The 24,002-nt window shown below is 41.6% G+C and overlaps 1 protein-coding gene across 3 annotated transcripts in view; it reads right to left on the minus strand.

Moving 5' to 3' along the window:
- Window positions 1-24,002, minus strand: part of RBMS1 (RNA binding motif single stranded interacting protein 1) — a 142,493-nt gene that overhangs the window by 85,711 nt on the left and 32,780 nt on the right. The window contains exon 1 of one of the 3 annotated variants that reach the window (XM_009087926.4): window positions 4,648-4,966. The exons of the other annotated variants lie outside the window; for them this stretch is intronic. Coding sequence (XP_009086174.2) covers window positions 4,648-4,710 — 63 coding nt within the window. The 5' untranslated portion in view covers window positions 4,711-4,966. Of the gene's footprint in view, window positions 1-4,647; window positions 4,967-24,002 lie in introns of those variants that run through there. 3 annotated transcript variants of the gene reach the window in all.

The following is a 24,002-nucleotide window of genomic DNA, read 5'->3' on the forward strand; positions in this document are numbered from 1 at the left end:
CTCCTCCCTGCCAGCAGTTACAGTTTAAAGGATCTAACTCTTCTGAAATGTGTTAACTCAAGCAATTTTTTTAACAGTTGGAAGTTTCAGGGGAAAAAAATGAACCCAAAACAAAACAGCAGATGTTCAAGACACAGACTTCTATCTTCCCTTCCATGTGAAACTAAATGGCAAAGACACGTACTTTAAACAATAACACTTCCAAAGAGACAAAAATATATTGTTCACCCTGTTAGAAATACTAAACAAAAACTTCAAATTGCCAAATAGATAAGACAATTATATCACTTTATAATCTATAACGTCATGCCTGAACAAGATAAGGTGTTTCCTTTTATTTCTTTCATTCACGGTTTGGTACAAGTATAGAAACCCACTGACTGAGTAGTTTTGCTCCTTTGAGAATAAAGCAGAACTTCACAAACAATCTTATAGATGCACTTAAAAAATTAAAGTATTAATGTAGTACTGGTATACTTAATGTAGGAGTTCAGTTCTGTGAAACCAAGGTAGATCCTTTAAAGTTGTATACAATGTAAAGAGTCTGTCACCTCAAGCCAGTGATACAAAATTACAATTCTTTCACTTCTCAGAGAAAGAAACAAAAAGAAACTAATCCCGTTTATTTCTGGAACCGCAGATATCTGCTCAATCTTAGGCACCTCAGCCTCCCCCCTGCCGCAGCACCATCCATACACACAGGAGGTGCTGTGTCAAATGCCTCTGGGCACAGACTGCTCCGTGGAGCTGCATGTTTTGAGTTATGACCATGCCCAGGTCTTGCAAGTTTAATGAGGTTCCTTCTCACACACACAGACACCACACACAGCGCCAACTGGGAACTCATAAAGTAGGATTACAGGTGTACCTTCTTGAGAGGTTAAACCTGTAGATAGAGTGAAAGGCTAATCTACACTTTTAGCCTGAGACTGGCAAAAGCTTTCTACATTTAACTGTCATTAGAAACCAACCTTAACCTTCAACTTTAAGAAAACCTAAGCTGCGACACAACACCTGATATTAACAGAGCTACATGAAAAGATTGATCAAAACCTTTGTCTGTCCCTCCATTCACAGGCCAAACCTCAAATCAGTGTTAAATTCCTCACGTGCAGCTACACCCAGTTAATCTTCTCAAAAGCAGAAAACTATGTAAATCTCCTCATGCTGGCAAGACAAACATTACACTCATCAAAATGCAACAATAATCAGCCTTACAGGGGAAAGCTGTTAAAAGGCACAGACTGCCGAGTACCCAGGCTGTGCTGGTAGTATCCTGCACTCTTCTCCTTCCCAGACCTCCAGAGCTGCTTCTGGCTTCCTCTTGGAGAAACCTGAGAGCAGAGGAACCTCCCTGCGCAAAGTGATTTAAAATCCCTAATCAAGTAGCTGGAGTAGCTCTGTAGATTCAAGGAGCAGATGGCAGGAGAAAGCCTAATTTTCCATTTACGATAATTTTACAGAGTGTAGAAATATTTACTTCAGAGGAGCGCCTCCTGATTTACATGAGAATGACAAAAGTGGGAGGAGGGACAGAGAATCATCTTGTTCTCAACAAACCAAGAGCTAAAAAAGCCTGTATTAAGCAGTGTATTGTATGTCATTTTGTTTCCTTTTCATTACGGATGCACACACGTGCATTCTTTACAATAGCTCAAATAACCTTGATAGCAAAAGTCTTAGCTTACACCTTTTTCAGACAGGATGTATGGCTGAGTGTTGTGATAGGTTATTACTGCAGATATTGTGTGGCTTTCATTCTTTAACAAGACCTACATCTGCATTTCAAATTAGTTCTCAGATGAGCTGTCACTCATTTAAGCAATGTCTCAATTTTAAGCCTGGTAAGAGTATTTTTAATATGCCTGTCTGTCCATAATGCAGGAAATCCTTTTGAGCAGAGACCACATTTTATATTCTTACAAGTACTCTAGAAGAGAGAAGATGATCAGGCCAGTCAAATTTGACCTGAAATTGAGAATGTTGACTCGCTCCTACATGCCAGAGTTGCACAGTGTAGATACAAGAGGTACCAAACATAATATTATAGGCACAGATTTGTTTATAAAACAAAACAGAGTTATTTGGGAAAACAAAAAGAGAGTATGGGTAAAGATCTGAACTACTCTACCTATATGGCATTTTGTCAATGTTTTAAATTAAGGTAGAAATCCATATTATATTACAATGTCTAAAAATAAATCAGGTTAGTGACACCTTGCCTTTTATCAGTTAATCACTCATTTTTTCAAATGAATCTGCTATAGACTCTGAAAAATGAAACAGGATAATACTAAACATGAAGCGTTCTTTTACTATTCTGATACGTATTAAAATACCAACAGAGACACACAAGCTGCTTAAAGATTTTAATTTCTCTTACAAGTTATTTAAAATTGTTTCAGTTTCACATATGACACACTGTTAGCAGAGGAAATCCAGTTACTCCTTTTATAGACATTGGTTGAGAACTTTTCCTACACTATCAGTACCTAGTGTCTCAGGCTAAAGCTGAGCTACAATGCAATTGTCTCAAGATGGGTTACACAGAACATACAGGGACTTAAATCTCAACTTTACTTAATTATCATGGCTTGAAAAATTAGGGTTGCAGCACTCTTCAGCACTGTTTGACATCAGCTCACCCCTGCAGGTGAAGTCTGAGTGAAAGGGAGATCAGAAAGCCAATGGCTAATCGTTGTGAGTCTACATGAATGAAGCTAATAGGCGTTTTCCATGGACTTAACTGGAGAAAAGCACAGATCCTGGCTCCTTATGTAGGAAGTGTTTGAGCAGAGAATAGCTACACACTAACAAAAGAAACCTTTGGTACCCAGGGTCTTAAGCCCACATAATACCCCTGCATTCATTTCTTTCTCTGCCTATTGGGGGAAAAGGGTCTGTTTGTTTTTCTGATTCAGTCGGCCCTTTTAGCTCTTTGAATCTAAGGAGTGCACTGTGAAAAGAAGAGCATCTTATCAGCCTGCTCCAGACCAGCAGGCAAACTCACATCCGCACATAAAACACAGCCCTGCCAGCACGAGGCCTGGCCCCACTGCCCTCGGCTCCTGCCAACACCCTGCCCCGCACCCGACACACTGCACAGCCACACAAGGGGCCTTCCTTGATTAATGGTCCTCTCAGGGAGAGCACGAAATTGTATCTGATGCACTGGCTTCATTTGTAAAGTATGCAGCAGCACCAGACAAGATGATCAGCATGGGCGTACCCAGGACATTTATTAACAACAAACCAAAACCAGCGCACACAATAAGCATGTTTTGTTATGTATGGACTTGAACACTTTGACTACAAGATGCAAAGATAATTCCATGCACTGCTGGGCAGCATCTGCAGAGCGCTGCTGATAACATACCAGTGATTCTTATCAAAAAGATATTTCTATAAAATAACAGGGAGGAGAAAGGAAATGGCAATTTTTACTTAAGCTTCAAGAAAATATGAATCCAACTTTCACTGTCAAGCAAGTTAGCAACACAGACCATGTGTCATCCCAGCATTGCACCAAGAGTTCAAAATTTCCAAGCCTATGTCCTCATTACTTATATGAAACCCTTCACTGCAGCAGTGTGCAGCAGTGATATCTGATTTCCTATTTCTACCCTTAATGCATTCTGACCCCAAGCAAAATAGGACGAACTTCCCCAGTATTGCTGACTGAACCTGTCAAATTACTCGTTTCAGCTACTAAGTGCAGCAGACACAGAAGGATTTTTTTCTCACCTGGAAAGAAGCCTGCCATAGTATTTTTGGCATGCTTTGTCAAGCCGGTGGCTTGTCAGTGACCTCTACTCCATTTACCCTCTGGCACACACACAGAGTACGCTTTCCCATTAACTTGAAATGTAAGGGGGTTTTGTTTCTTTTTTTAATTTAATCGAAGAGTCAATGAAAAATAACACACTAAGCAGTAAATAATATAAGATTAATACCAACATTGCATCTTGTGTGCGTAAAAAGTGCAGCCAAAGACAAACGGTCCAGCAAGGTTGTAACACAACTATTTCAAATATTTTATTTCCAGCGACTAAACAAACAAACAAAGAAATACCTCTTTCAGTACAGCTCCATAGATGCGAGTGGTTCGAGTTTATCAGAGAGATCACTTTGCCCCTAAAATGTCACAGGGTCCCCCTGTGCCCCCCCTCGAGGGGAGTTGGGGCGCACCCGAAGGGCGGCGGAGGTTTTCTGGAGGGTTGTTTAAAAGAAAAAATGCGGCCCGAATCCCCTCGCTCATTTCACGCCGAGTGAAAAACATCCAGCCCCAGCCCAAGTTTCGCTGTTGCGACACCGGGTCCTTTCTAACCTGTTGCCGAGCCCGGCGGGGCCAGCACCCGCCCGGCCCCCGGCGGCCGCCCCGCACCGCCCCGCACGCCCGGCGAAGGTGACCCGACGGCGGCCGCCCCGGCACTCGCCAAGGTCACAGCGCGGTTCTTCAGAGGAGGTTAAAAAAAATTTAAAAGGAGAAGAGAGGTTCTTTTTTTCAAATCCCAGTTCTCTAGAAGTGAGCAGGCTGCAAGCCGCAACTCACGCCAGTCGCCACTCTTCTCCCCACTCCTCCCCCAGCACCTCGGGGCTGCGGGGGGAACGCGGGGCTGCCATAAACCCGCACACCCCCTCCCTTACCTGCTTCCGATAGGGGGTCCGACCGCCGCCCGCCGCGCTGCTGTTGCTGCTGGGGAAGATCATCGCCCCGCCTGATCCCCCGCTCCCCCTCGGGATGGGGAGCAACTTTGGCGGCCGCCGGGCTGCGGCGCGGCGGGGCTGCAGGGCGCTCTCCGCCTCCGTGCCTTCTCCACCGGCTGCGGCTCCTCGAACCCTCCGCTCGGCCCTCGCCCTGCCCAGCCCCGCTCCGCGTCGACCCTATCCCGCGGCGACCGCCCAGGCTGCCATCCACAAGCCCCCGCTGACCGCCGCCGGCTGCCCCAGCCTAGCCCAGCCCGGCCCGGCCCGGCCCAGCCCGGCCCCACCTCTCGCCGGCCTCAACCACCGCCCAGCAGAGGGAGGGAGCGGGCGGGGAAGCGCCGAGCCGCGGCGGGGAAGCGCGGAGCGGGTGCGGTGCTCGCTCCCCGCCCCGTCCCGTCCCGTCCCGTCCCGCGCGGGGAGGGGGGCGCGGAGCGGGGCGCGGCGCCAGGGGAGGCGCGGAGCGGGGCGGCGGGCGCGGACGCCCCCGCTCCTCGCAATGGTTGCGCCTGAGAGGGGCGCGGGGGGGCGGCGGGCCCGCGTGCCGCGCATTCCGCCGCGGGGCGCGCCCGGCGGGGTCCCGACCCCCGAGCGGCCGGAGCGGGACATCCCGCAGCGCCCCGGCTGCAGCGGGGACAGCCCCGGTTGGTGCGCCCCCCGACTGCGGGGCTGACCGCTCCGAGGCGATAAACACGGCGCCCTTTAACTCTCCTAAGTTTTTCTTGACTAGGGATGGGGAGGGGGGAGGAACATCCGGTCACAGCCCTCTCCAGTGCCTCAAGGCAGCATTTGGGAAGTGAGGGAAAATTCTTAGTTTCTTCACGGAATTTAGGCCTAGGAAACGTTACAGTTCTTAGGCTCTAAGACAGGAACATACGGAGGCAAGGAGTTCCCAACTTCACTCCTGGTACTCTGCACTGTATACATTACTATATTTACATTACCCACTGATATTGACAATCTAGTTTCTAAGAAAGCCCAGAGCTATAGCTCTGTTAGGCCACTGACTGAGCAGTGACACTTTAGAAGAACTTCTGCCACGGACATGCATCATCAGGCACCTTTTGGTTTCTCTTCCTCTTTCTGACAATACGGTGGCCCTGATCCCATACACCCCATCATGGCCATAGGAAACTGCTGAGAAGAAACAGAAAATTGCCAAGTAGTTCATTACTGAAAAGCCAAATAACATCTGCAAATGCTAGTATTTACAAAAACATATACTCTTCAATTACTGACTTCCCTAGAAATAATCTCTAAGTATTTTGGTATCCTAATATATTTCTACTACAGTTCAGAGCCCATCTGAATACAGAAAACAACAGGAAAGCATCAACACTTGGCAGAACTGCATTCCGCATAACTTTCCTTTTTTCCCTTTTTAAAGTCCTAAAACAGATCTCGTTCCATTCGGCCACAATTTGGTAACACAAGTTTAAGGTCTACTAGTACTGGTTGAAAAGCACTGCAGCTACACGGTGATCGCTGGCACTGGAAATTATTTGATGGAATAAATTTGTACCAGCAGACTTTATGTCAGGTCAGGTACTGTCTGTCTGTACTACCCTAACTTCATGTTGGATCACGGAACAGTCATATTCCCACTGCTGGCATAAAGCTAATGCCAGAGGCTTAATGCTAGGATAAATTCAGACTCCCTGGCCTGGTTAAGGCCTCATGCCTGCTTCACAACAACATCAGTTGGCATCAATACTGAAAAAGCAACAGTTTAGCAACTGATTCTGGGTGAAACATTTTTTTTTTTTCTCTGATCAGGTTAATTTTTTTTCCAGATCATTTCCTTTGTTGGTTTCAGCATGTGGCTGTGCTGCTGCTTGTGCCAGTGTAATGGAGGAGGTAGCAGTAAGCAAAAATAGGCAGGGGCAAGAGGGTGGATAGGAGTGCTTGTTTTGGCAGCACTACTGGATTATATTGGCTTAATAAATTCATGTACCTGTGGCTTAATTCGACAGAAATGTAGCTGTGTGCTCATGCCTTCCTGAGATATGCCACACACAGCAGTTGATCTGTGCTCTGATCTGACTTATTTCAGAACCCTTGGTCACAGATGTCACAATCAGACTCAGTGCTGGAGAACCGTCTTAAAGCAGTACAAACTGGAACAGTGACAGGCTACTTCTGCTCAGATTTCTATTCCCAACTGAAAAACAAGAAAAATATTTTCTGGACAGTGTTGCAGTCACCCCAAAGGGGTGACAAAGCTTAAGTCTGCTCCACCTACGGGAGGGCTTTGTTAGCTGGAGATGTGTATAGTGACCACACCTACCCCTCGCAGGGAAAAGCTTTTCAAAAGCCATCAATCATCCCTTGCTTCCTTCCCTCTCCTCTTCCTGCCCCACCCCTCAGGGAAGAGCTGGAGGGATGTAAACACTATATGCTCGATTGGGTCTCAGTCACTGTCACACCAGGGAAGGCTTTCAAGAATATTCCAAAGCAGTATTTGAAATGCTGCCATCCTGCTCTCTCTGCTGTCGCATGTCCCAAGGCTTCCTGTGATTTGGTCATGATTTCCCTCTCCTAGATTCAGTACGTGGCCCATTTCTCTCAGTTACTAGTACTCTTTTTCCTAACATATTAGGAAAACACATAACAACAAATTTAATCCTGTAAACATCTACTAGATCACAATCTAACAGTATCTGATTTATTTTTGTTAAGGAAAAACTCATTACAGAATTTTGTAGGAAGAAAACTTGATATAATTTCCTAAGTGCTAATGTGCCTATCAACATTATCTGTTATTTTTAAAAGGCTTGATTAATCTGTCTCCATTTTGGTCTCAAACAGGGAAATAGCTGCCTTCCAATAGATTTGACAGTGTTATCAAGAACACAGAGCCAGCAGTGTGTCTGGAGGGAAAGTGACAGCAGAGCTAAATTGAAACAAGCAAGTTTCTGACTGGACATCAGGACAGACAGACATTGCTCTGAGAGGCTGTGAACTCTCCATTCTTGAGCATTTCCAAGACCAGAATGCATGCAGCCCAAAGCAACCTGACCTGATCATTTTGCTGATGCTGCTTCGGGCTGGAGATTGGACTAGAGATCCCCTGAGGTCCCTTCCAATCCAAAGCTATGCTCATATGAAAAAGCCACTTTGCTCTTTCTCCTGAACATAGGCAAAATTATTTCTCTGTAAAACCCTGTACTTGACATTATGTTTATACAGCTCAAGATAAGTGCCTGGACTTTTCAGTACTTGTGCAGTGATATATCAGTTCAAGCTGACAACAGTTTTCCTACATATTTGCTGAGATGCAAGAAGCATGCCTTGTTTGCAAAGAACAGTCTCAGTCTGACTTAGCAACACCAAAATTGAGATGCCTAATCTGTAAAATGTATGCAAATATGATCATAAAAATCATATTTTCAAGGACTTTGTTATTAACTGCATACAACAGGTGTGAATAGACTTGCAGGTAGCCAGGCATACTGCTGCTTGCAGTTATAAATGAGCAATTCCTTTTGATCCTGAGGGAAAAAGGTGACCACAGGGTCTAAGAGTACCTCCTCTATAAATAATTCAGAGCTTCTTTAAATTACCCAGAGTTGCTTATTCAGGAAAAAAATGAAAACTTATGAGCAGCTCTGGTGCATTTCAGAAATACTATGTAGCATTTTACATGTTCTGTTTTGTTAGTTTGCTTGTAGGTTTGCTGAGAGATGGTTATAAATACAGAAAGAAAGACTTGTCTGGAAACCTGGAGACAACTGAAAGTACTCAAGAATTTTTCCAGTAATGCTTATCAATCTTAACAAACAGTAGACTGGCAAAACTAAGCCATTATTTTAAAAACAGTTCTACGCATTTAAGCTTCTGCTTTACCATTTCTGTTCTAAATCAAATTCATGGTTTCCCTTACTTATCTCAAAATTCAACCAAAGTAGCTATTTCCCCTGAGGGCAATCGGGCCTCTGCAGGGCAGATGGTCTCTCAGCCCTGGATCTGCTTTAAATGGGAAACTTACAGTCTATTGCAAACCTCTGTGAGTCCAGACTGAATCTCCTGAATTTCCTTACAACTCTGCTCTCCTGACCACTTCAGGGCCTTTGAAGACCTGCAATTGGAAAGATGATTGTGGGCACCTCATTTCCCCACCTTGAGGGTACTGAGGAGACTGTTGCCACACTGTTCAGTTCCCTGAGCATCCATCCTCTCATTGCATGTGTTTATATGGAGAAAGATAAAAACCAGAGCAGGCAGGAAGCTGAGCCACAACAATGCAAAAATACTTTAAAATACCCTATGCAAGCCAAGGAAACAGAATGCAGGGCTGAACTTTGAGAGGCACTAAGCATTTCCTGTAAAGTGTTAATAAAGGGATACATGAAGATGAGTATCATACAGAAGCAGATTTTTAATTTTTGGCTTTAATTCATCTATTAGAACTGAAAGCATGAAAAGAATTTCTATCAACCAAAGGAACAGAGTAAACTTCGTTACATGGGAAGCTCCTTCAGAGATAAGTTATCTATCTCATAATTAATTGTTTATATTTAAGTATTCCCAGTATGCAGGTAATGAGAGAAATCTGTTGCTAAGGGAGGATGAGGAGAGGTCAGTAGAAATGGGACACAGTAATGTTGTGAACATGCCAAATACTTCATATATAAAATCTTTTGTAAATTTTCTTTTTTATTAGAAAATGAAAATTATTATGAAACAATGACTTCTGCAGAAGTATATGAACTACTATGAGTGAGGCATTGCATACACAATGAGAAGCTGTTGTTTAAGAATGCAGTCTTCAAAACACTCACATGAATATATTCAACAATAAGAAAAAAATCTCCATGATGATCTGAAAAGGGAAAACAAATAATCTTTTCCAGCTGTACCATTTCAAATACTGGTACCAAAGTACCAAATTATTTATACTCTACATTAGAATACAAAAAAAAAAAAAAGTCATATTATCACTCATTAGAAAATATCTGTGCACAGTCTATATAACTATTTTTTTACCTGAACATATCAGTTCATTTTCTCTGGGAGTCCTCCAACCTGTCTCTGATTTTTCTATCACCTATCCTGCAGAGGTTTTTCCCTTAAATTCAACAGCTCACTGTGAAAAAAGAGCAGTCCTGTGCTCCCTGCAGGGCTCACAGAATGCATCTGCTGTAGCCACTGGGGTTTACCTCCAGTGATGTGCTTTGACTCCTATTCATTTTGGCTTGCTGTTCATTCCTTCCATGCTTCCTTAAATGTTCTTGGAAAGACACTAAATATAAATTGCACAATTATACATAATTGTTGCCATTCCTTCACTGATGACTGGCATTAAGAATATGAACATAGTGAGCAACACAATCTCCTGCTAATGCCATGCCAGCATTTTATATTATGGAAAGCACTATTTATTATTTGAAAGACACAACAAGACACTTCTTTAGAAAAGCATTTCCACTGTCAAACAAATGCCCTTCCTAAATATACCCTGTATATTCTGGGAAGCACAAGTATGAAACATAATTACTGTAAAGGATTACTATGTAAGAGAAATTTAAGGAGGCTGCTCATAATCAGTAATGAAAACACAAGATAAAATCCAATCCTCATTTGTGGAATGAACTGAAATGACTCTTAAAGATCTCATTTCTGCCATTAGCCTGATAATGTTGCCAGACACTTGTTTGAAACTATAAAGCAGTCAAAGTGTGTAAACAGCTGCCAAATATATTATAGAGTAAAATAATAAAGTCTGTCCAAAATGACAAAGCATATTGCTTTTACTGCTTTGTTATTAACTATGTAGAAAGTTCATCAACATTTTATTGGATAATATTTATTTTTTAACAGAGACTACAAAGAATAGCTTACTGTTTTGACATGCTTTTTTGACTGTGTATTTTTACATTTTGTGCAAAAAAAAAATTTATGGAACAATAGAAGAAGAAAGCAAAAATATTTGCTACGTATTTTCTCGGAAACAATGACTCCATGACAATTGACTCCAAACAATGACTTTATATATTTACATATTTACATTTTAATACAGATACTAATAAAAGAAGCAAAATCTGGAAATACACAATTTTTTTTTTTAAACCTCACTTTGTGAGGTTCTAAAGCAGGTCATCTATTCTAGTTTTTTAACCAGAAAAAATGCTTTTTCTAGCCAATGTTCAATTTTGGTGTGCTGGGTTTTCGTACATGACATTATTCACCATATTGACCAGGCTTGAATGGCTACTATTTCATGAGGATTTTAGAAATAAGAAAGAAATTAAAAGACTCCTACAATTAAAATTTGTTTAAAGATTGAGAACAGTTAATGACAACAAAAAGATAAATCACTGCACAATGGTTAGAGTGGAAGGTGTGACCACAAATCAGCCAGACATAATTTCTTTTCCTTTGTGTGTTGTTTTTTGGTATCTAAGGCCAAGAAATAGCTTCAGATTTATCAGTGCACGACTGCTATAGAAAAAAAAAAAAAATCAGCCTCTTGCCTGGTCTTTGCACATCTATAAATAGAGATATACATTTTGAATCCATGAATGAAACAAGCACTATTTGCATTGTAAGCTAATTTGGTACTAATGCAATGAGGAGCAGGCAGGAATCACAAAACACATGGAAAAAAAAAAAAAAAAAAGAGGACAGAGAAAGTCATGTATGACATGATATATCAAAAAGATGGAGTTGTCACCACTAGTGCAAAATCAGGCTCGTACACTCAAGCACGGGCATGAAGAATACCCGAGGAAAAGCCAGAGCAGGTCCTGCTCTGCAAAGCTCTGCTGCAGGCAGCAGGCTCACCAGCAGCAGCAAAGAGCCAGACCGGGGACTGTGTACAGTAGCTGCATGCATGTGGGTACCTTGGAACAAAACCACAAAACACTACTCTTTCCAAAGTTGTTGTCCTAAAATGACTCTTCCTGGATTTTTTTCCTTTTCCTGAAATGAAGTCCTGTCGTGTTTGCTCGACAAATACTAGTAGCCAAGTGAAGTACTGACAGCTCTACCCTCTGACAAGCACTGTGCAAATTTTTCCTGTCTTCACACACTTCCCTGTCAATTAACCTCATTTCTGACCTGTAAATGTCTTTACAGTGCTCCAACTCCCCTGAGTACACCATCAACACTGTACCAGCTCCCTGAGGTCCATTTACATGATCTCAGCTGGAGTGTGAGAAACTAATTTACATATAGATTCCAAAAGGGCATGTGAATTTTATCTGTTTCAAAATTACAGCATTTACCCTCTGTGTTTGTTTTATAATCACCTATAAACACAAAGATGTTTGTTTATAATGCACAATCTGATGACCTAATTTAGAGTACAAAGTGAAGAAACAAAGCAATGTGTCAGAAGTTAAGCAAATGTTCAATAATGACCCTTAATCTTATCTCATTTTCAATATCTTTAAAATAAAAATATCCACATAAAACTTGATATACAGTTCCTGAAGTACCTGGAATAGCTTACATTTCTGAGAGGCGTTATGTATTTCAGTCTGCCAAAGAAGCCGTAAATAGTATTTTTCCTCTAAAAGTACATGCTCTACCTCTCTGAATTTTGAAATTGTGTACTTGCTACATCTGCAGCACCTCCACAACATCAATATAGCACAGTACAAAATGATCAACAGATACAGCTTAGAACAAGAAAATTCTTCCTCCCACGTAAATTCAGTGCTCATAAAGATCATCTGGCTCGTGGTCATGGCAATTGAAGAGCTCCCCCATGAAGGCACTCAGCATTGGCATTGGCAGGTTCCCCACAGCCCAGTAACCTGCAGAGGCCACCCTCAGAGGTGAAACAAGGGTGCAGCTCCTGCTGATGCAGCCCTTCCCCTAAGGGCTATAGGATCCTGAAGGTGTAGGGTGTGGCTGATGCACCACAGACAGGTGAAAAGCAGGAGCTGAACATCAAAGCCATCTTCTGACACACTGTCTATCCATCACCTGCAAACAGGGGGTTTCTGCCACTTCTGCTCTGAGCTAAACTAGCAACCAACTGCATTGCTACCCCAAGTCTGTGTCTTCACCGTCAGCATTTGAGTTTCTGTAATTTAAATTCAGATATGATCTGAATATTTATGTTCAGTAATCAGTAAATTAATCAAGATGGCTAGGACAATTTATTTCAGGGAGTAACTCATAGACCTATTTACTAATGTTCCATACTAAGTGTCATGGGCTGGCAGCAGCACAAATCATGGTGGGAAAATATTTTATTGCATCATAATTAAGTTTTAGATTTATTTAGGTAAATAAGATTCTTAGAGTTGTTTTCAACACATTCTCTTGAGCTGGATTCAAAGTATTTATCAGATACCGCACAACCATATTTCAAAGGTCTGCTCACGAATATCAATGCACATAAATCAAAGATAAAACCTGAAATAAAATCCTGGTCTAATCAATAGATTTACCAGCAAGTCCCAGATTTCACCCAGAATGAAAGCACTTACACTGTGCTTCTGTGATTTACTGAGTTATTCCTCAATATAATTCATGCTTAGAGATGCTGAAAATGAAGAAAGCTTCTATTCCTTTCCCCCCTTCTGCTCTAGCTTCATGGTTATGAGAACTTCGCTTAACCCACTCTTCCTTTTGCTTACTGATTCAAGTCACTAACCCAGCAGCTTTTCTTTCTGCCATGGCAAGGAGCTGAGGTGGGTCACTGAGGTGTCTAACAAGACCCTCACAAGTTAAGTGGCAGGAGCACACAGCTGGGGGAAGGCAAGGTGGGAAGGTGTGTGTCCCTCCTGAGGGCAGGCTGGGTGGCTTCAGTCAGTTTAGGCCTCCCTCATGGAATTTTATTGGAAACATTTTCAACCAAATGACAATCATTTTTTCAAACAATACATTTTCAGTCATATTCCAGAAAAGTGAAGTTATTGCAACAACCAGACCCAGACGTGTTATGCAGATGCACTGCAAGAGAGGTGGGTGAGTGAGTTCAGATAACACAAGAATTAGGCTGAACTTTCGCCCCTAGTTCCAGGGTTCTTTGAAGTTCTTCACTGCCTTGGCAACTCCTCCCCCTGTCTTCCACTACTGCAGCTTCTGTCAGAGGCTCTGCATAGTCAGGATTTTCTCCATTCTGGGATGTTCAAAAAGAATTTTGCACTAAGCTCCCCAGGGGCTAGATCTTCACAATGTTTCCGTGCTTGCAAGTACAGCTTGCTACACTCATTTCTCAGAAGAGCAAAACTCCCAGCTGTGTTTGCTGAATAGGGCTCTAAGACAAAAATTACTTCAGCAAATGGCTACGGGAACTTTCTATGAGCACTTACTAGGAGGAACTAAGATGATCTTCCTCTAGCAGGACTTAAATTTGGATAATTTTCTCAATAGTATTTTAAACATGAATCTGTGAATACATGCTCACGCATACACACCAGGCTTTTGCTATTTATCCATCAAAACCACAAGTAAACAACTGCCCACTTCAGGACCTGGTCCACTTGTCCCCTAATATAATCCATAGGTGCATAATAAAGACAACTGGGCACTATCATAATATTGCTTTTGACCCTAAGACACAATTTACCATTCACTATTCTAAAGATCATTGAGAAGTTTTCATGTAAATGTTTGTTTACATAATCTGTTTACAGATGGAGCTTTATTGTATTTTTCAAATTTATCTGTTAGATATAGTATTCAACCCAATCAGCTGAACTCCAGTCCAAAATACCATCTTACTGTATTTGGTGAAGTACATAAAAATGTGTTTGGACAAACAGAATGCTTTTGGAGACCCACAGATACCACTGCTCCAGAACATGGGCTTAGGTACTCGAGAAGCAAGGAAAGGGTAATGAGTTGGAAAGGCAAACATGCCTGCTTCTTATACCTTCATTGTAATCAGTTACTCTACAGCAGACAGTCTCATTACTATAAATTGCAACTAGAGGCACTTTTGCCTTGCAAAGGAATTCATAAAAACATGTCAGATCATGTCAGCTGAGATGTTATATAAATCACATTCTGCACTAAGTGAAAAAATACATTTTGCATCCAAGGAATTTTAGATTGTTTTCTGAGTAGAGCCCACTGTTTCACAACTCAAGAAGAATTTTCATCAGAATTACAGACATCACTTAAAAGACATGAAAGTTGAAAATCTAAATATGCCTAAATGCTTCCATTTTAATCCCCTTGTTCATTATATTTCCACTAAAGTTGCTACTTCATTCTGCAGAAGGGCTGTTCCCAACAGTGCCTCAGACTGTGTAAGCACACCATTAACTTCTGTGTGTGCGTGTATGGAAATGACATTACCCAGAGAAAAAGGAGTGCTCTGAAATCAACTACAAATGTAATGAAAGGTATGAGTAAAGAAAAATCCTTATATTTTAATACTAGCATCAACTGCTCCTGCCACCAGTAAGAAACTCCTAACTTTTTCTGACACTATGAGGTTTTTGACTTTCTTAAATCTGATTTAGTATTTGGTAACTTGAGATAGAATAAACCTTTTTTTCCTAGCGATGACACATAATATGACAGTTCATGTGTGTAAATCATGTAGGCACATGATTTTGCAGGACCTAAGCCAGAGTGAAAAAAAGACAAGAGAGCTGCATTAATCCCTTGGTGACTATATTCAGTGGGCTAAGCCTTAGATTCACCAGCAGATTTCACCAGATTTTTCTTTCTTGGTTCTCACAGAATGAAAAAGAAAAACAGAAGCTGAGTCTTTGAGATAAAAATTACTTAAACTGCAAAATAAAGCCCAGTTTGCATCTTTGTTAAAAAAACTCCAATAATATTACATATTTTGTACCAAAATATGTAATTATATATTTTGTACCAAAATATGTAATTATATATTTTGTATCAAAATATGTAATACCTGGCCACAAATCAGCCTAAGAAGCATCACAAATAACAACTCATGTTGGGCTTCCTTGCTGTAGATTTTACTAATGTCATTGTAGGATACAGAAACAATCTGTTTATTTCCACTAAAAAAAATCAGGTTAAGTCTTTAAAATGTCACCACTGTAGACGACCTTTAATTTTTTAACAAAAAAAGGCAGTCTTAAATTAACTAAAAGGTTAATTCTAGAATGTATTACCATAACATTGCCATTTAAAACAGTACATCCTCTTATAATCTATATCTCAGATTCCTCAACTACAGTTGGTTTAAATGCTTAAAATTGCCTAAATACTGATTTCCTATTATGTTTGGCTGGTAAAATTCAAGTTGAATCAAAATTTTGCTAGAACTCTTTTGTTAAAATGCTAAACCAGCCAGGCAATGTGCCTCTCATTAACCACAACTACTTCTTAACTGGCACTGTCGATTGCCTGCTAGGCAGCTCACCCTACAATGGAAATTATTTTATGGTATCTGCCTACAGATCTCAGTTTGTGCTGGACTACTCCTCCTTCTTGCTTCTTTCATGAACTGTAAACTATAAAGTAAACATATGGGGGGGTGGTAGGGGAGAGGAAACCCTGCCTCTTCAAGCTGAGAAACTCCAGGCTTCCGAAGACAGATAGTGCTTGATACTATTTACTCTACCCCTGCAATTATTTGGTAGTTGATCAGTTTGGTAGTTGATAAAACCAATAAACATCATTTGGCAGAATGGGGACTTGGGACTATTTGAACAGACATGAGCTCCTTTTCTTCACTGAGATTTCATTTGTAGCAGACCTGATGTCTCTCCCTGCCATAGCATCCCCTCTCCACATCCATGCCAGCCACTTATTCCACCCTTCAAAGCAGACGTCACATTCCTTAGTGGGACTGAATCAACTGCTTTACGTGGGTGTGCTATGAAGTGGAAAATAAAACTGATACAGTCTAAATCCGTAGATATTCATATATATGTTTTCCTAATGTTCTGATGCAGAGAGCTGCTGTAACACAACAGGATTGGCTAGACCTGGGAAAAGAGGCAGAACCTCTAAATCCCAACCAACTGCTGAGGGAACAGCAACATCAAGATGCAGTCTGACTGCAGAGCCCTGACCAGCCTCAAAACTGAAAGCAAGCAGTTACTCAGGGGTTTACATAGCTGCATATAAAATATTCTCATTTTGAGAGACATTTGCAAACACAGAGTGTCCTTAGTTTTGTCTTCAAATCTCAAAGAAACTTGCAAATGAAATAATCTCTTTAGTTTAAAACCATGCTTCAGTGAAAAACGCTGTGGAACACCATGTGCTTCAAAACAAACTAATCAACCTCCACAAAGAGAAGGAAAATGGTGTGATTTATCAATCTGAATATCAGTGGTTTAAAAAACAATGTGGAGATGTTGCACATTTAACAAAAAGCTTAGGTTCACAATTTCCTCACGTGCAGGGCAAATCTTTCTTCAACAGCTGAAATCATGGTTACAGTAACTTCCTATTCAGTCATTTCCTTAATTAAACCATTGAACTTTAATGTGAAATGCAGCAATTACAAAACCAGAAAGGAATCTGAACAATAACAATCCAGTCAAATGGGCAGTGCAATAAGCAACAGCAATGTCAAGAACATTGGCTGGCACTTTTTGGTTGGAATCAATGATGCTGTAATTCCCTGAGAAATTAAATGAAGTTCAAGTAAACTCTGTGCTGGATCAAAGCTGCGTGAGCTTCATGATACGATGCAGTGAAGAAAACTTGGCACCAATGGGCTCTCCTTGGTAAAGGTTACTTAAAAACCAAACTGTACGTCATCTTTTTCCCAAGTTTTTGAAAGGTGGCAACTTTAGTCCAGCAATAGCTGTGCCTCATCATCATCTCAAACATCTCTCCTGCTCTGAAACAGAAGATTACCCAAATGGACACATTTTTTCACCACTTTTTGTCTCCCTTCTACTCCAGCCTTGCAGTCCCCAGTGGTAGCCAAAAGGCCAATGTTCTCATTTTAAGCAGGCTCTTTCCTGTGGGCAGTCACTACATTCACACCTGTCTTTGCCTCCCACAAATGGTCCAAATGCCCAGACAGCCAAAAGCCAACACCTGGGAGGATGCTGGTCACCCCTGCTGTACCCAGGGCAGTGCCTGCTGCATCAGCAACACTGAGTGTGCTCCTTGAGCAGTGCCAGAAACCCCGCCTGGCTGCAGTGCTGTGACACTGCTGGCACTCAGCGAATGGAGGGTTCCCAGCACAGGAGTTCCAGGCAGGCTCCAGGTACCACTCTGCCTCCACAGTGTAAGCCCTGCACTGTGCAGGCAATGCAGCTGGTGTGTGCTCCTACCTGACCTGGGCCACATCTGCATAGCCAAACAGTCCCACCAGGCACCCATCTGGTCACAGTGTTAGGTTTTGATAGTATTCGATACTCTTAGCCCTTTCCTGCTGCCCAGACACAGTAATAACGTTGTGGGTCTCTAGTTACACAGCCAGCTCACACTCTGGGTAGGTGCGAAGGGTCACAGAGTCACTGCAGGGAGGGACATAATCTGTTTTCCAGGATGGTTTAGGTATTGGGGCATAGTGCCTTCCTGAAGAGGCAAGGCCACGAGCCAATCTAAACAGACAGCACCTTCATTTTTGAGGAATCAACAGGTCATTAAAAAGTAAGAAGGAAAAAAGAATTTACAGAACAAATGCTATCAAAATTATAATGCCTACTATCTAGAATATAGATACTCTTCGAGGAAACCTTATATTTGATCAGGATGGTTTTGACTGGTATATATATGTATTTACAATTATTTTGCAAAATCAAAGATTTTGCAAAATAATTGTAAATACATATATACTTTCTTTTACTTTTTTTTTCCTTACATTTTTTACACCGCTTAACTCAAAAGTGAAAGGCATGTTAGATACGTGAAACTGACTGTCCAATGGATCCATGTCCACCATACTTGGATTACCTTAAAACTTTAAATTGGGCTAAAGAAACAGTATTTAAGTGATAAGTGTTGTTACAGAGATTGATGCTCAGTGAAATAGGCACACTAAAAACTTAGAATTATTCCAGGTATCACCAGACCTCCAAGAATACTTAGTTAAAAAACCAAACAGACAAACCTCAGTTAAAAGATTATTTTTAAGACACTGATCTGTTCAGGCTGTGGAATAAGACACAATGATGTTCTCTTCTCTGCCTCATACAGGACTCTTCTAAATGTTTCTCCTAGATAATTTTTGTTCTTAATTGGAAAAAAATAATCCATAAGGATAAAAATCAAAAAATCCCTTAATTATGCATTTTAAAGAGCATGTTGTCTGCAGTCTGATCCAGCTCGCAGACAGTGGGATTTTTTTTTTCCATGTAATGGAATGATGGGTATCATGTTGCTAACTTCAGTGCTGCAATCTGATTTGCACAGCTCTCCAAGTGGAGAGCTACTGAAATCAGCTGGATTCTTTTACGGTACAAGATAAGAAAGTACAGATAATGCTGAAGACTGAGGGCTAGGCCTAGAGCCTGCTGATTTCTCTGACTGGCTGCACTAACATTCCAGCAGAGCCTCCGTGGCTCTGCCAGCAGAGCTCTGTGCGGGAGCAGGCAGTGCCCCAGCTCTGCAGGGCCCAGCCTTCACCTTACGCTGGAAATGCCCTGCGGCTGAGTGCTCTGGATAAACAGAAATCTTGTTTTCACAGGTGTCAATCCAAAGTGAGTTTTTGGTCGAGTTTACAAAACCCAGTGGGGAATAAATCCTGGATTTCTCTGGTGCTAGGTGCTCGTAAAACAACGCAAGTCTCGATGAGCTAGTAATTAAGTAATAATAGCCATCATAAAATTGCAAAATTCCTATATACTAGATAAGACCATAATCCTTCTGGGTGATATAAAGATAACCAACTGCTTTTTCCTTGAAATCAAACATAAATGTGATGATGCTATTCTTAATACTGCTTTTACTTTACAAATTGTTAAGAGAAATATTTTTCAGGACTTGTTTAAGAAAACCAGTACTTGTATAATACCCCGGTTAAACAGACTGACACACAGAGATACGGAGGCTTTGTTCGTAATGAAGATACTTTATTAAAGGGAAAATAAATCTGCTTCTGGGATGGATCTCCAAATTGAAGAGGTTTTTCAGGTGATGGAAGTGAGTATTGTGCTGGGTCTCCAGCCTGATTACTTCCTGCAGGGATGGTTTTGTCATTGTGCCACCAACACTCCCCTGGGACTTCTAAACAACCCAGGGTCACTGTGTCCTCTCTTTAATTAGTATCTCACTGTTGGAGGGAGGGGAGAATGTCAAGGAAAAAAAAGAATGAGAAGACACTGTAAACAAAGGTCCTCAGGGGCATCTTAACAATTTGGACCAGGAATGAAAAAAATGCTCTTTTGTTGGCAGCAAAACAAAAAGGAATGGTTGGGGTGGTCCAAATTTTAATTTTAGTTACATGAATTTGGATGAAATAAAGAGCAACCGTGCTAAGAAAAAAATTAATTCTGTTCCCAAGAGAGCTTCACCACCCAGCAGATGAGGATGCATGCATTCCACATTTTACAAGAAATCCAACTCAAATATGGTGTTCTGACCATAAGGCAACCAAAGTCCTAAGGAATAGCCTTTGGTTTCTTAAGCACTATGACTGAACTGGGGTGATAGCAATTATTTTTATTTGCATTAAAATAAAACTTCCAATGGGTATTTTTTGTACAAATATTTGGACTGCAATTTATACCTATATTTTTCACAGAAGAATTCAGATAATCCAACAATAATGCAAAATAGCATATAAAGCAGTAACAGAACCCCACCGCATCCACACTAGCTAAGATTTTACAATATTTTGTAAACTACTTTTTTTCCTGCTGTATCCTGGTAAATCAGGAAGTGAAATTTGATTTTAAAGCAAAACTCTGCTGACAGGAGGGTTTCTCTTAAAAGCTGACAGCATGAGAAGTTAAATGGCACTTTGTCAGTCACTTGGCTATTGTAACATAGGAGGTGGCCTTTCCCCTCCTGGAATTTCCTGCTCCAAGGTAGGCCCTCAGGTTACTTATGCCATGAGTAAAGGGAAAGGGAAGAGAAAACACACATGCTTCTGAAGAAAAACATAAATGCAAGGAGCTGCAGAAGAAACAAATATTTTGAATACCCCAAATTCAACCTGGAGCCAGCACTCACACCCTATTCTAGTGCCTGGTACCTTGAGCACTCAGAAATGTATCTCTCTGAATTTCTGCTATCAATATGGACACTGATTTATATAAAATAATGCAATAATGCTCGTAAGGAAGAAGAGGAATAGACTGTAGCCTATGGCTATGGCATTCATCCCAAATATAAGAAAACCACATTTGAATCTTTTCCCTTATATTCTGTTTCCAAACTACTAAATGCAGAAACACACACAGAGTATGTCTTGGTCCTTAAGTACCCACAGAATTAGGCACCAGATAGGGCAGGGTTTTACTGGAGTGCCCCAATGACAGACTCAGCAGCTCAGCCCCTACAAGGATTCAAACATTCCATTCCTCTAATTAAAAACATTTGAGCAATTTGGGTTTGGTGATTTGTCTTTTTAGTCTTGTTTTAAGGCCCTGGATCATGAAGTCTCACGAATGATACACTTGTGTCATCAACTCTAATGCGTTGCTTCGGTTCATGGATGCTTTTGGTTCTGTTTTGCCTCTTGAAGTTCCTGTGCCTTGAGCAGTGCAGTCTCCAAAAGGTGGGGTTCAGTCTCAAGGGCCTAAGTCTGGCTGTGAGCTGAGCCTTATTCCATGGTTTCAGTCTATACCACAAGAGTAACACTCACGGATACGCAGGTGAGCTCAGATTCTACTTTTGCATCACAGCATAAATATATAAAGAATCTCATATTTCACCTTAAATGCATTAAAAAATACAAAATATCTCCCATTTCTTCTGTGTAACACTGCAGCATTAAAATGAAGAACAGTCTGATTTTGTGATTTTTTTTACAGAATCAAATGTAACTTTTTCTTTTTTGATCAGTCTCATGATTTTCATGACCTGACTTACGGTGCCAAACACTTAGGGCAGGTAACAGGGCCATTTTATGTGCCCTAACTCTTCTCCTACCTCACACAACCACAGCAGAAAATTCTTTTAAAAACATAAAGCAAGCAAACCCACCAAACCCTCTGTGTGAGGGGAAATAAAAAGCGCATTTGAATCGTATGAATTTTAGCTTTAAAAACATTGACATTGATTAAAGATTTCCATAGTGTACAATTTACAAGAAATTACCTCAGCAGGGTGAAAGGATTCAGTTTCATAATCACAAAGTGCCCTAACTCCATGGTATTATATTCCAAGCAAGGTTGTATATTAAGTTTAATTTCACTTTTTTCAGGAAGTGATTTTACTCAAGATTGAATACAGCTGTTAGCAGAGCTCACTGTTCCAAAAATGCTTCAATGAAAACTGAAAAGAGATGTTTCTGTAGGTGAGGACTTGCAGCCAAGCTCTATTTTCAGAAAACACTACTGAAAAAATAGTCTTCAAATATTTAAATACTAAAGAATGGGAGAGGTCTGCGGAACACATTTGATGACTTAAACTAACTGCTCCATCTTCTTTGACAACACAAAGCTAGAAGACTCCCTGCTTTTACAAAAAGAAAGATGACGGTAGATATACATCTTTTTATTTTGTGCCAAGCATTAGTATCAAACCCTCACTTTTTGCGGGGTGGGGGGATTTAGTTTCATTTACTATTTCATCTTGATTCTGTTCTTTTAATATACACTGAAATGTATGCTGGCATACAGAACAGGGCCTCTGCAAAGGAAACGCTGCCAGCTAAAAACACAGGATGTAATCGAGACCACAAGAGACACATACTCATTTATAAATGTAACTATGCTGGAGGTATGGGAAGGAAAAAAAAACCCTCTTATTTTTTTGCTGCCAGTTTTAATTGTTTCAGTGATATTTTCCCACTCTCATAGTATGCCAGTATAATAAGAAGAAAAATAATCAAATTTAATTACTTTTGCAGCTAAGATAACTGCTGGGTTCAGTATTCAGGAGCCCAGACGACCATTTCTCCTTGCAGGAACTCCCCGGGTGTTTTACGCTGATCTCGGATGACAAGCACACACTCTCCGTGCAATACGAGCTTGAGCGGGGCACTATCCGGTCAAATAAGCACCAAACGCATAATTAAAAGCACTATTAACATAGCCTCAAAGAAAAAAAAAACGTACTAAGGAAACTAAAATTTAAGGCTGATATAAATGCACACTAGTAATCCATTTTCATCTCTGACTCGCCTGCTTTGAGACAAAAGAACCGGGAAGTAAAAGAGATTGAAAAACGGGGGAGAAAGTGGAAAAAAAACCAAACCTGTCTTTTCTACAACAAAATATTTCCTGTGAAACAATCGAGAGTAAGCGAGGTCCCTAAAACGCTTCCCATTTTAATAATACACGGGTTTCATTATAACAGGACTCAAGACTTTAAAATCTGTATTTAAGGGGCGGCCTCAGGCTCCCGCCGCGGCCCGGCGGGCGCGGCCCACACGGCCCGGGGCGGGCTCGGGCCGCGCCGCCTCCTCAGCGGCTGTGCCGGCGCTGCCGCCCGCGGCGGGAAACAGCCCCGGCTGCCGGGGCTCGGGGCGGCCGGGAAACTCGGCCGGCTGGACACAGCCCGGCAGCGCCCTGAGAAACGCCGGCTGAAGCAAAGGCAGCGGTCGCTCCCAAGGAGCGAGCCCTGACGGGGCCGTGGCGTTTGGGCATAGCGCATGTTAACTTTTAACTTCACGGCAACAGCCCGGCCCGAAGCGCGGGAGGAGCTGCAGCTCCCGAGGCGCTCGCAGCCATCTTGTCTTTCAGCTCTGGAACTCCCCGAGCAGAACAAGCCCCTAAGAAAAGCTCCTAACGCTAAAATTCTCCGCTAGAGGGAGCCCCAAAACCCCGCGGCAGGAGGACTAAAGCTGTATTCAATTAGGGAAATCGCGTTTTTACTTTTTCGGAAAGTTTGTGTGTGATGTATTTAGAAGACTCCACCGCCCGCCCACAGCACCCAGTGCTGCAGAGCTGCCGCTCCGTTGCCAACAGCCTCCCTGAGTCACCGCAATATATAAAGCAACCTTGAAGTTTGGAGGCTATCACTGTTACGCAGTATTTATATAAACTCACCGGTTCATAACGCACTTCAGAAATAGCATGGAAGTCAAACCTCCCTCTAAAATATTTTCTATATATATGCTCAGTCTGAAAGGCAGATACACGTCCACATGCACAAGTGGAATGTGTATCACAAAACCCCTTTTTCCAACCCTAATGAGGCTTCCCTGCTGATGTGCAGTAATAGAGAATAAATTCTGGTTTTGCTTAAACCATCAGACGTTTTATCTCTGAATCCAGTGGGGGCAGAGTTAGCTCTACATGAACCTAACTGGAGGGGCCCCTATGCTTCTG

Source organism: Serinus canaria, chromosome 7 (assembly GCF_022539315.1).
Source record: "Serinus canaria isolate serCan28SL12 chromosome 7, serCan2020, whole genome shotgun sequence".
Classification (NCBI taxonomy): domain Eukaryota; kingdom Metazoa; phylum Chordata; class Aves; order Passeriformes; family Fringillidae; genus Serinus; species Serinus canaria.